This window comes from Salmo trutta, chromosome 23 (genome assembly GCF_901001165.1).
Source record: "Salmo trutta chromosome 23, fSalTru1.1, whole genome shotgun sequence".
NCBI classification, from domain to species: Eukaryota; Metazoa; Chordata; class Actinopteri; order Salmoniformes; family Salmonidae; genus Salmo; species Salmo trutta.
In genome coordinates this window covers 43,237,299-43,251,264 of record NC_042979.1, presented here as the reverse complement: position 1 = coordinate 43,251,264, position 13,966 = coordinate 43,237,299, and the positions used below count along the sequence as shown (strand labels likewise).

General features: G+C 43.5%; 1 protein-coding gene across 1 annotated transcript in view; it reads left to right on the top strand.

The window, feature by feature from the left end:
* Positions 1 to 12,252, top strand: part of auh (AU RNA binding protein/enoyl-CoA hydratase) — a 53,630-nt gene extending 41,378 nt beyond the window's left edge. Inside the window, exons 7-10 of the mRNA XM_029710451.1 lie at positions 4,195 to 4,382; positions 8,058 to 8,108; positions 10,926 to 10,973; positions 11,401 to 12,252. Coding sequence (XP_029566311.1) covers positions 4,195 to 4,382; positions 8,058 to 8,108; positions 10,926 to 10,973; positions 11,401 to 11,478 — 365 coding nt within the window. The 3' untranslated portion in view covers positions 11,479 to 12,252. The remainder of the gene's footprint in view (positions 1 to 4,194; positions 4,383 to 8,057; positions 8,109 to 10,925; positions 10,974 to 11,400) is intronic.
* Positions 12,253 to 13,966: the final 1,714 nt, after the last annotated feature.

Genomic DNA, 13,966 nt, shown 5'->3' with positions numbered 1-13,966 from the left:
GCAGGCTCCTCCAGGGTAAACACTTTCCCATCCAACTTCTTGTGTAAGAGTTGAGCAACAAGGACCAAACGCTTCAAACCAACTACTTTCATGACAACATAAACAGATGGCATTTATTTATATGCAAAAGTCGGGATCAGCGACATTCCACATTCTGCCTTGTGTATAGTTTACCTGTAATTCATACAAATATATAATAATAATATGTAACTTTTTAGTGATGTCCCTTATTTTTCCGTGTTATCATTTTGTCTTAGTCGACACAACATGGGCTGTAGCAGCTGTCAGAATGAAAACACAACTGACTGAGAATACTGTCGTCACCACCACTCCTCTGTCCTGTTCTATCTGCTCAACCTGATCAATTCAGAATGACTGAATATGTGTGAACATCCTGTCTGGGAGGTGAGAATGTGTCTGTGATCACTGTAAACATACTGATAATACACGCTGCTAATTAAGTGACTGACCCATATTCACTCTAAGCCCTATTACCAAGGAATTTGTTTAAAATGTCTTGTTTTATTTTCCTCCGGACTATGTGCATTGCATTGTTTTATTTGCTGTAGAAATGCATCCGGACTGAGGTTATTACCTTGGTGAGCAGTGCCATGAGCAATATAACCGACATTCTAGTCTGATAAGGAAGTTAGTCATAGTAGTAGTGTTAACAAACCTTCAAACGAGCTTCAATGCCATACAACACTCCTTCCGTGGCCTCCAACTGCTTTTAAATGCTAGTAAAACTAAATGCATGCTCTTCAACCGATCGCTGCCTGCACCTGCCCGCCCGTCCAGCATCACTACTCTGGACGGTTCTGACTTAGAATATGTGGACAACTACAAATACCTTGGTGTCTGGTTAGACTGTAAACTCTCCTTCCAGACTCACATTAAGCATTTCCAATCCAAAATTAAATCTAGAATCGGGTTCCTATTTCGCAACAAAGCCTCCTTCACTCATGCTGCCAAACATACCCTCGTAAAACTGACTAACCTACCAATCCTTGACTTTGGCGATGTCATTTACAAAATAGCCTCCAACACTCTACTCAGCAAACTGGATGTAGTCTATCACAGTGCCATCCGTTTTGTCACCAAAACCCCATACACTACCCACCACTGCAACCTGTATGCTCTCGTTGGCTGGCCCTCACTACATATTTGTCGCCAAACCCACTGGCTCCAGGTCATCTATAAGTCTTTGCTAGGTAAAGCCCCACCTTATCTCAGCTCACTGGTCACCATAGCAACACCCACCTGTAGCACACGCTCCAGCAGGTATATTTCACTGGTCATCCCCAAAGCCAAAACTTCCTTTGGCCGCCTTTCCTTCTAGTTCTCTGCTGCCAATGACTCGAACGAATTGCAAAAATCACTGAAGTTGGAGTCTTATATCTCCCTCTCTAACTTTAAGCATCAGCTGTCAGAGCAGCTTACCGATCACTGTACCTGTACACAGCCAATCTGTAAATAGCCCATCCAACTACCTCATCCCCATATTGTTATTTATCTTCTTGATCTTCTGCACCCCAGTATCTCTACTTGCACGTCATCATCTGCACACCTATCACTCCGGTGTTATTGCTAAATTGTAATTATTTCGCCACTATGGCCTATTTATTGCCTTACCTCCCTACTCTTCTACATTTGCACACACTGTTCATAGCTTTTTCTATTGTGTTATTGACTGTACGTTTGTTTATGTGTAACTCTGTGTTGTTGTTTTTGTTGCACTGCTTTGCTTTATCTTGGCCAAGTCGCAGTTGTAAATGAGAACTTGTTCTCAACTGGCCTACCTGGTTAAATAAAGGTGAAATAAATACAAATAAAATAAATTACTTCAGCATTCTCCTTGTGGTTTCAGGAAAGCTATCTACTTTAGCATTTTTAAGAGAAGCCCAATTAAAAACACATTGCTGTTTATCTCAAATTTCTCCCTTTTTTTGTACCCCTCATTTAGTTCAGTGTTCACCTTCTAGATATTTGATGCATCTTGATCTTGTCTTGACATAACTGCTGCCAAGTGCATCACAGCTTCTGCAAGATAAGGTTACTGTATATTCAGGTGGTGAGAAGCCAAGGCCTTCTTTGTCTTTGTATTTCACCTCCCAGATATGTGACTTCCACAGACGGAGTGAGTCAATTGCTTGCACTGAATGAGAAAGGTCAGGATTTACAGTGTCCTTTCAACAAGGAAGAAATTGATTCACTGCTGTACATGTTTTCCACCCCAAAATATAGAGAAGTGGAGTGTTATAGAATGTTTAACCACGGTCTACAGCCCAGGAGATCACAGCCCAGGAGACCACAGCCCAGGAGATCACAGCCCAGGAGGAATGTGCCATGACCCACAGCCCAGGAGATCACAGCCCAGGAGGAATGTGCCATGACCCACAGCCCAGGAGGTCACAGCCCAGGAGGAATGTGCCATGACCCACAGCCCAGGAGGTCACAGCCCAGGAGATCACAGCCCAGGAGGAATGTGCCATGACCCACAGCCCAGGAGACCACAGCCCAGGAGATCACAGCCCAGGAGGAATGTGCCATGACCCACAGCCCAGGAGGTCACAGCCCAGGAGGAATGTGCCATGACCCACAGCCCAGGAGGAATGTGCTATGACCCATAGCCCAGGAGGTCACAGCCCAGGAGGTCACAGCCCAGGAGGATTGTGCCATGACCCACAGCCCAGGAGGTCACAGCCCAGGAGGATTGTGCCATGGCCCACAGCCCAGGAGGTCACAGCCCAGGAGGAATGTGCCATGACCCACAGCCCAGGAGGAATGTGCTATGACCCATAGCCCAGGAGGTCACAGCCCAGAAGGTCACAGCCCAGGAGGTCACAGCCCAGGAGCAGTGTGCTATGACCCACAGCATTGTTCAAACATGGCTTTTCACCCTTATCTCATTTGTGGGGAATATTCCATGTCAAATCATCACAATAAACTCAACTGAAAACTTCAACAAAGATGCATTGTAGACCAGGGGTGTCCTCTCCAGCTCCAAAGGTCCTGGACAGCTTCACAGAGTGTGCAGGCTTTCATTCCATGATTGGTTAATGTTTTAAAGCAGGTGTGTTAGTGTTGTAGACTGTCTTTGGGTCTTATAAACCATGAATAATCCAACATGTATGAATAAAAATGGGCAGCTCTCACAAATAGAATTATAGCTCATATTTTGTTCTGTTTCAGCAGGCTAGCCATATTTATCCATTAACATAATGTTACTCACTGTAGCACCCAATCTCTTCTCCACCACCTCCTCTTCCTTCTCCTCCTCTACCTCCTCTTCTCCCCCTCCTCTTCCTTCTCCTCCACCACCTCCTCTTCCTTCTCCTCCACCACCTCCTCTTCCTTCTCCACCACCACCACCTCTTCCTTCTCCTCCTCCACCTCTTCCTTCTCCTCCACCTCCTCTTCCTCCTACTCCACCTCCTCTTCCTTCTCCCCCCCCTCCACCTCCTCTTCCTCCTCCACCTCTTCCTTCTCCTCCACCTCCGCTTCCTTCTCCTCCTCCTCCTCTTCCTTCTCCCCCTCCTCCACCACCTCTTCCTCCTCCTCCACCTCCTCTTCCTTCTCCTCCTCCTCCACCTCCTCTTCCTCCACCTCCTCTTCCTCCACCTCCTCTTCCTTCTCCTCCACCTCCTCCACCTCCTCTTCCTTCTCCTCCACCACCACCTTCTCTTCCTTCTCCTTCACCACCTTCTCTTCCTTCTCCTCCACCACCTCCACTTCCTCCTCCTCCACCTCTTCCTTCTCCTCCACCTCCTCCTCCACCTCCTCTTCCTTCTCCCCCCCTCCACCTCCTCCTCCACCTCCTCTTCCTTCTCCCCCTCCTCCACCTCCTCTTCCTTCTCCTCCTCCTCCACCTCCTCCTCTTTCTTCTCCCCCTCCTCCACCTCCTGTTCCTTCTCCTCCACCTCCTCTTCCTCCACCTCCTCTTCCTTCTCCTCCACCTCCTCCACCACCACCTTCTCTTCCTTCTCCTTCACCACCTCTACTTCCTTCTCCTCCTCCACCACCTCCACTTCCTCCTCCTCCACTCTCTCTTCTTCCTCCACTTCCTTCTCCTCCACCACCTCCTCTTCCTTCTCCTCCTCCTCCCCCTCTTCCTCCTCCACCTCCTTCTCCTCCACCACCTCCTCTTCCTTCTCCACCACCTCCTTCACCTCCTCCTCTTCCTCCTCCATCCAGGTGGTACCCAGCGACTACCCAGGGCCATCGGGGTAGCCCTGGCTAAGGAGCTGATCTTTGCGGCGCGGGCGATTGACGGAACAGAGGCGAAGAGACTGGGCCTGGTCAGCCATGCCGTGGAGCAGAACAAGAGCGGAGATGCCGCCTACCTCAGAGCGCTGGACCTGGCCCGCGAGTTCAACCCAAATGTGAGTATATGATAAAGCATGTACAGTCGTGGCCAAAAGTTTTGAGAATGACACAAATATTAATTTTCACAAAGTCTGCTGCTTCAGTTTGTATGATAGCAATTTGCATATACTCCAGAATGTTATGAAGAGGGATCAGATGAATTGCAATTAATTGCAAAGTTCATCTTTGCCATGCAAATGAACTGTATTCCAAAAAAGCATTTCCACTGCATTTCAGCCATGCCACAAAAGGACCAGCTTGCATCATGTCAGTGATTCTCTCATTAACACAGGTGTGAGTGTTGACGAGGACAAGGCTGGAGATCACTCTGTCATGCTGATTGAGTTCGAATAACAGACTGGAAGCTTCAAAAGGAGGGTGGTGCATGGAATCATTGTTCTTCCTCTGTCAACCATGGTTACCTGCAAGGAAACACGTGCTGTCATCATTGCTTTGCACAAAAAGGGCTTCACAGGCAAGGATATTGCTGCCAGTAAGATTGCATCTAAATCAACCATTTATCGGATCATCAACAACTTCAAGGAGAGCGGTTCAATTGTTGTGAAGAAGGCTTCAGGGCGCCCAAGAAAGTCCAGCAAGCGCCAGGACCGTCTCCTAAAGTTGATTCAGCTGCGGGATCGGGGCACCACCAGTACAGAGCTTGCTCAGGAATGGCAGCAGGCAGGTGTGAGTGCATCTGCATGCACAGTGAGGCAAAGACTTTTGGAGGATGGCCTGGTGTCAAGAAGGGCAGCAAAGAAGCCACTTTTCTCCAGTAAAAACATCAGGGACAGACTGATATTCTGCAAAAGGTACAGGGATTGGACTGCTGAGGACTAGGGTAAAGTCATTTTCTCTGATGAATCCCCTTTCCGATTGTTTGGGGCATCCGGAAAAAAGCTTGTCCGGAGAAGACAAGGTGAGCGCTACCATCAGTCCTGTGTCATGCCAACAGTAAAGCATTCTGAGACCATTCATGTGTGGGGTTGCTTCTCAGCCAAGGGAGTGGGCTCACTCACAATTTTGCCAAAGAGCACAGCCATGAATAAAGAATGGTACCAACACATCCTCCGAGAGCAACTTCTCCCAACCATCCAGGAACAGTTTGGTGATGAACAATGCCTTTTCCAGCATGATGGAGCACCTTGCCATAAGGCAAAAGTGATAACTAAGTGGCTCGGGGAACAAAACATCGATATTTTGGGTCCATGGCCAGGAAACTCCCCAGACCTTAATCCCATTGAGAACTTGTGGTCAATCCTCAAGAGGCGGGTGGACAAGCAATAACCCACAAACTCTGACAAACTCCAAGCATTGATTATGCAAGAATGGGCTGCCATCAGTCAGGATGTGGCCCAGAAGTTAATTGACAGCATGCCAGGGCAGATTGCAGAGGTCTTGAAAAAGAATGGTCAACACTGCAAATATTGACTCTTTGCATCAACTTCATGTAATTGTCAATAAAAGCCTTTGACACTTATGACATGCTTGTAATTATACTTCAGTATTCCATAGTAACATCTGACAAAAATATCTAAAGACACTAAAGCAGCCAACTTTGTGGAAATTAATATTTGTGTCATTCTCAAAACTTTTGGCCACGACTGTACATACAGTGCATTCAGAAATTATTCAGACCCCTTGACATTTTCCACATTTTGTTAACTTACAGCCTTATTCTAAAATTGATTAAATTGTTTTTTTTTCTTCCTCATCAATCTACACACAATACCCCATAAAGACAATGCAAAAACAGGCTTTTGTAAATGTTTGCAAATGTATTAAAAATACTACATTTAAATATCACGTTTACATAAGAATTCAGACCCTTTACTCAGTACTTTGTTGAAGCACCTTTAGCTTCTTGGGTATGACGCTACAAAATTGGCACACCTGTATTTGGGGAGTTTCTCCCATTCTTCTCTGCAGATCCTCTCAAGCTCTGTCAGGTTCAATGGGGAGCGTCGCTGCACAGCTATTTTCAGGTCTCCTCAGAGATGTTCAATCGGGTTCAAGTCTAGCCTCTGGCTGGACCACTCAAGGACATTCAGAGACTTGTCCCGAAGCCACTACTGTGTTGTCCTGGCTGTGTACTTAGGGTTGTTGTCTTGTTGGAAGGTGAACCTTCGCACCAGTCTAAGGTCCTGAGCGCTCATCAAGGATCTCTCTGTACTTTGCTCTGTTCATCTTTCCCTCGATCCTGACTAGTCTCCCAGTCCCTACCGCTGAAAAACATCCCCACAGCATGATGCTACCACCAACATGCTTCATTGTAGGGTTTCCTCCAGATGTGGCGCTTGGCATTCAGGCCATGGAGTTCAATCTTGCTTTCATCAGACCAGAGAATCTTGTTTCTCATGGTCTGAGAGTCTTTAGGTGCCATTTGGCAAACTCTAAGCGGGCTGTCATATGCCTTTTACTGAGGAGTGGCTTCCGCCTGGCCACTCTACCATAAAGGCCTGATTGGTGGATTGCTGCAGAGATGGTTGTCCTTCTGGAAGGTTCTCCCAACTCCACAGAGGAACTCTGGAGCTCTGTCAGAGTGACCATCGGGTTCTTGGTCACCTCGCTTACCAAGGCTCTTCTCCCCCAATTGCTCCCCCGGTCAGCCAGCTCTAGGAAGAGTTGTGGTGGTTCCAAACTTCTTCCATTTAATAAGAATGATGAAGGCAACTGTGTTCCTGGGGACATTCAATGCTGCAGAAATGTTTGGTACCCTTCCCTAGATCTGTGGCTCGACACAATCCTGTCTCGGAGCTCTACGGACAATTCCTTCAACCTCATGGCTTGGTTATTGCTCTGACATGCACTGTCAACTGTGGGACCTTATATAGACAGGTGTGTCCCTTTCCAAATCATGTCCAATCACTTGAATTTACACAGGTGGACTCCAATCAAATTGTAGAAACATCTCAAGGATGATCAATGGAAACAGGATGCACCTGAGCTCAATTTTGAGTCTCATAGCAAAGGGTCTGAATATTTATGTAAATAAGGTATGAGTTTTTATTTTGTATAGATTTGCATCAAAAAATGTAAACCTGTTTTCACTTGGTCATTATGGGGAACTGTGTGTAGATTAATGAGAGGGGGAAAGTATTTGATCCATTTTAGAATAAGGCTGTAACATAACAAAATGGGAAAAGTCAAGGGGTCTGAATACTTGACGAAATGCACTGTACATTGTATCAAAACCATAGTAATACCACCTTTAAGCAGGGACGAAATTACACATTGGCTGTGTCCGAAATCATGTCCCCTTACTTGATTATCAGTTGGGTCTAAAAACGTAATTTTCTTCCTCAATTCGTGCGAATTCATACTAGATGAAAAACTGAAATTACTTTGGAAATTTCACATAATATAAAACGTTGAATTTTTTTGCATACCCAATCAGCATACTCTTTAGACGCAAGTACGGGTGTTCCGACATGGCCGTTGACTCTGTGGTTGCCCTGAAATCAAACCTATTCTCAGAATAGGCTGCTACACTGAATGATTTGGAGTGTCATGATGTATCAACTTCTTAGAAATAACACCTGAGCGAATGCAGATGTTGTACCTTTTATGTACGGATTAGATTTCTAGTTACCTGCAACATTATACCGGAGAACCATCTCTAATATAGACCATTGTTATTTACATGTACTTTTGACCCTAAACAAACTATTTCTTTGCTTTGATATCCTCAGGGTCCCATTGCAATTAGGATGGCAAAGTTGGCCATCAACCAGGGCATAGAGGTAAGACTCATACATAACGGTACTTTTTCCATCTCTGTAAGAAGTGATCAGATGTTTTCAATCAACATACTGGCCTCAAGTGTAGTATTTTATCATTTGACCAAATCTGGTCATATGTTTATTATTGAATGGTTAGGTTACTGGTTACGTCATTTTGATGTTCTAAGCAGACTTGGGTTCAAATCATATTTGAGATTGGCCCCTTAGGGATGACCTTTTAAGGATGACCTCTTGTGTCTAGCAATAGTATTTGGGAATGATCTCCTAGGTCTAGTAATAGTATTTGGCCTCTTGGGTCTTGCTGCATTTTGGAATCGGTGCCACAAAGCATGGTGGAGGATTGAAGTAAGCATCTGATTAGTCAGTGAGTCAGCTCACTTGCCAAAGGGACCCATGTCACATCTGAAGGCCGTCAGAGAAACCTGAGAGAATCTGTTGAGTGACTTCGTTATCCCAGAGGCCAACGGTCACAACTGACAAATCAAGTGAAGATATCTCCAAACCGCACTTTCTGACAGGTGTTGTGTCGTTTGTCGACAGCCTGTTCTACCAAGTTAATGTATCATAGGCTACACAAACTGCCAATATCCATATTGGGGCCAAATTTAACAAATGGTCAAATCACAAGCAAGACCAGCCTGGTTTCATGTAGTTTTCTCAGGCTATATGAATACGGGTCATTAAAGCTTAACGTGTTCCTACCTACTTTGAACAGCAGCTGGCCCACTTGAAAGATGCACATTTTTAAACAGAGAGAAATTGTTCTCCACATTCCTTTTATAAAATTGCTCAACAACGATCTCTTTAAATGTAGGTTATTTTCTAAAGGAGAGTATGGCACAGGATATATTTCTGGTTCAGTTAAATGCCAAGGTAACCTATGAAAGTAGGTTTCTCCTCCCTCTGTGCTGTCAGGGAAAATAAATGCTGCCCCCTAATTCTGTATAATTCAACCTTTAAAGTGTGAATTTGGAATGGGTCTTGGATCTAGGTAGGTGTGTTAAAGTTGGTGAACATTTTACCAATGCACAGACATATGCTCAATACAGATATAGGATCGTAATTTGATCCAGTTTGCTACAGCTAGAAAAGAATCCTACAGCAACAGGAAATGTTAATTATTATGTGGATTATACACTGAACAAAAATATAAACACAACTTCAAAGATTTCACTGAGTTATAGTTCATAGAAGGAAATCAGTCAATTTAAATAAATTCATTAGGCCCTAATCTATAGATTTCACATGAATGAGAATACAGATATGCATCTGTATACAGATACCTTAAAAAAAAAAGTAGGGGCGTGGATCAAAAAAACATTCAGCACCTGGTGTGACAACCATTTGGCAAATGCAGCGCGACACGTCTTCTTTGCATACAGTTGATCAGGCTGTTGATTGTGGCCTGTGGAATGTTGTCCCACTCCTTTTCAATGGCTGTGCAAAGTTACTGGATATTGCCGGGAACTGGTACACGCTGCCGATCCAGAGCATCCCATACATGCTCAATGGGTGACATGTCTGGTGAATATGCAGGCCATGGAAGAACTGGTACATTTTCAGCTTCCAGGAATTGTGTACAGATTCTTGCGACATGGGGCCGTGCATTATCATGCTGCAACATGAGGTGATGGCGGTGGATGAATGGCATGACAATGGGCCTCAGGATCTCGTCACGGTATCTCTGTGCATTCAAATTGCCAGCGATAAAATGCAATTGTGTTCGTTGTCCATAGCTTATGCCTGCCCATACCATAACCCCACCAGCAAACCGCTCGCCCACACGACACCATACACGCGGTCTACCATCTGTGCGGTACAATTGAAACCTCCATTCATCCGTGTAGAGCACACTTCTCCAGTGTGCCAGTGGCCATCAAAGATGAGCATTTGGTGATGACGACGAGCTCACAGATGAGTTTCCTTGACAATTTGTGCAGTAATTATTCGGTTGTGCAAACCCACAGTTTCATCAGCTGTCCGGGTGACTGGTCTGAGACGATTCCGCAGGTGAAGAAGCCGGATGTGGAGGTCCTAGGCTGGCATGGTTACACGTGGTCTGCGTTTGTGAGACCGGTTGGACGTACTGCCAAATGATCTAATACGACGTTGGAGGCGTCTTATGGTAGAGAAATTAACATAAAATTCTCTGGCAACAGCTCTGGTGGATATTCCTGCAGTCAGTATGCCAATTGCACACTCCCTCAACTTCTGTGGCATTGTGTTGTTTGACAAAACCGCACATTTTAGAGTGGTCTTTTATTGTCCCCAGCACAAGGTGCACTTGTGTAGTGATCATGCTTTTTAATCAGCTTCTTGATATGCCACACCTGTCAGGTGGATTGATTATCTTGGCAAAGGGGAAATGCTCACTAACAGGGATGTAAACAAATTTGAGAGAAATAAGCTTTTTCAGGGATCTTTTATTTCAGCTCATGAAACATATGACCAAGGCTTTACCGTTTGCGTTTATATTTTTGTTCAGTGTAATTAATGGACATTTTTGTAGGTGTTGATACATTTTTCATGAGGGAAAATCAAGTCTGAAATTTCAAAGTGGAAATTACAAACGTGAGAAGCCTTTTTAAACCTCAAATACTACACTACAAGTTTTACATTTCCATTGCAGGAAAGTTCTTCTGCAACAGGGTGATCAAATTAAGATGCTACATCTGTAGTTTCGATCCTGTAGGAATGACAGGAAACAATGAAACCACATAGCTGGTCAAGAATAAAGATGGTAGAAAATAGCTATTTTATACGGTTTATATTGCTGCATGTGTTTGTTATTTTCTCTAATATCTTGATATTTTTCAGGTGGATTTAAATACGGGATTAGCAATTGAAGAAGCATGCTATGCCCAGGTACGTCTAGTCATGAACAACAACTTCAATTCCACAACCCTTCTGTTAAATAGCCCATATTCTGTTAAATAGCCCATATTCTGTTAAATAGCCCATATTCTGTTAAATAGCCCATATGCTCTAGTTTTCTGATGCTTATTTTTTTGCTAGAACTATTTAAAATGTACACTTCTTTTTATATACAGTTCACATACAATGACGCCACGATTTTGTCAAGGTTAGATAGTGTCTATTGACATAGTGTACCTCTTCCACCTGCTGCATATCGATGCTCACTTTGGATGCCACTTTGAACAGTCTTCAGTTGTCCATCAAACAACTCACATAGTATGACTTCTAAACAACAACCACCAGCGCTCACAGGATCACTAAAAATAGAACAGATACGTTGTTGTCTTTTGTTGACACATCTTTTGTGGTTTCCAAGGTGATTCCGACGAAAGACAGGCTGGAGGGACTGGTTGCGTTCAAGGAGAAGAGGCCTCCTCGCTTCAAGGGAGAGTAAACGCCACCATGGGCCATTCAAGGTGGAGTAAACGTTCACCCTGGGCCAATCAAGGGAGAGTAAACGCCACCCTGGGCCTATCAAGGTGGAGTAAACGCCACCCTGGGCCAATCAAGAGCAATCACAAATGGCTACCTTCAGTTCTCCTCCTTTCACTGCTTCTGTCAGATTCCCATAAGACGGCAATATAGGCAGTACCCTCCGCACTATAACTGGAGTGGGGTGTCCTAACCGAGAGGTGAGAGGTCACATAAAAGTCCTGTATCCGGACAGAGATAGAAGTTAGGGAGAGAACAACTTTACAGCTGATTAATAACCAGAACCGCTAATCTGCATGATGACTTTATTTTTTTTTTTCAGTTTCTAATGTCATGAGTTGCCTTTCGTTGTTGTCGTGTCCAACATGTGGTCTGTCTGCTGTATGTTAACATCATCGAGTGTTTGTTCCCTCAGTGATTCAGAAGATCAGAATAATTAAGAATTTGCTACTATGATGAGATGAGATTAGATCCTTAGTATTACACAGAAAAGAATCGTCCCCGAAATTCCCTATTTATTTGACGAGCTTGTGGTCGTCAGCGCATCCAATCCATTTACTAATTACATTTCATGATATCAGGCAGGCTAACAGCAAATCACATGATAAAAGCCATGCACTTCCCAATGTTCACTGTGTTTTCTAATGTTTGAATGTTAGAGAAAGGATCTGTTCCTAGATCACAGAGGAAATCTTTGTAGAGCTATCACAATAAAGTTCTGTTTCAAACTCTGTCACCTGTCTATGCTTCTCGTCTCATGTTTTGAAGCTAGTTACACATGACATACTGTAGTGTAAAAAGACCTTCTGCCAACCTTGTATCTAAGCCCAGTTTCTTGACGACAAATGATTATCAATGTATTGATGGTTTATGACCTTTCACCCTAAGGGATACTCTCTCATGAAAACAAGTCAGCTAGTGTTTTTACAGTTTACAGTAGTTTATGAAATGTACTGTTTAAATGCTTTAGGCCTTACAGGGAACATGTTTTAATGTTTTCCATGAAAAATTATCGGAGAATGGCGTTTCATCCTCCTTCAAAAGCCCACTGGTAATTTATTTCACTCTGAATGCATTTCAAAGGAAGTGGCTAAGTGGTTAAACATTAGTAGACCTTTCCTGAGATTATTTTATTTTTCTTGTGGGAAGGTTAATCTCATACTTCTAACAGTCAGTTGCAAAAACGTTAGCATTTGGGCTGAAGGTTAGCCACATTGTGTGCCTTCAAAAAGTATTCACACCCCTTGACCTTTTCCACATTTTGTTATTACAGCCTGAATTTAAAATGGATTCAATTGAGATTTTGAGTCACTGATCTACCCATAATACCCCATGTCAAATTTTTACTAGTATTCAACCCCTTCGTTAAGCCTAAATAACTTCAGGAGTAAAAATATGCTTAAAACGTCATATAATGAGTTGCATGGACTAGCTCTGTGTGCAATAATGGTGTTTAACATGATTTAAAAAGGTCCCTCAGTTGAGCAGTGAATTTCAAGCACAGATTCAATGACAAAGACAAGGGAGGTTTTCCAGTGCCTTGCAAAGAAGGGCACCTATTGGTAGATGGGTAAAAAATAATACAGCAGACATTGAATATCCCTTTGAGCATGGTGAAGTTATTAATTACACTTTGGATGGTGTATCAATACACCCAGTCACTACAAAGATACAGGTGTCCTTCCTAAATCAGGAGATGGAGAGGAAGTAAACCGCCAAGGGAATTTCACCATGAGGCCAATGGTGATTTTTAAACCAGTTACAGAGTTTAATGGCTGTGATAGGAGAAAATTGAGAATGGATCAGCAACGTTGTTACTCCACAATACTAACCTATATGACAGAGTGAAATGAAGGAAGCCTGTACAGAATAAAAAATATTCCAAAACATGCATCCTGCTTGCAATAAGTTTGCAATACTACAACAAATGTTGCAAATAAATTAACTTTTTGTCTTGAATACAAAGCGTTATGTTTGGGGCAAATCCAACACAACACATCACTGAGTACCACTTCATATTTTCAAGCATGGTGTTGGCTGCATCATGTTATGGGTATGCTTGTCATAGGCAAGGGACTAGGGAGTGTTAGACACTTTGTCTGCTTAAGGACACAGTTTCCCTAAGGAATGTTCTTTTTATATTTTATTTAACCTTTATTTAACTAGGCAAGTCAGTTAAGAACATATTCTTATTTACAATGACGGCCTACCAAAAGGCCAGGATTAAATAAACATATAGGACAAAACACACATCACGAAAAGAGAGACAACACTACATAAAGAGAGACCTAAGACAACAACATAGCACGGAAGCAACACATGACAACACAGCATGGTAGAAACACAACATGGTAGTAGCACAAAACAGGGTATAAACATTATTGGGCACAGAAAACAGCACAAAGGGTAAGAAGGTAGAGACAATACATCACACAAAGCAGCCACAACTG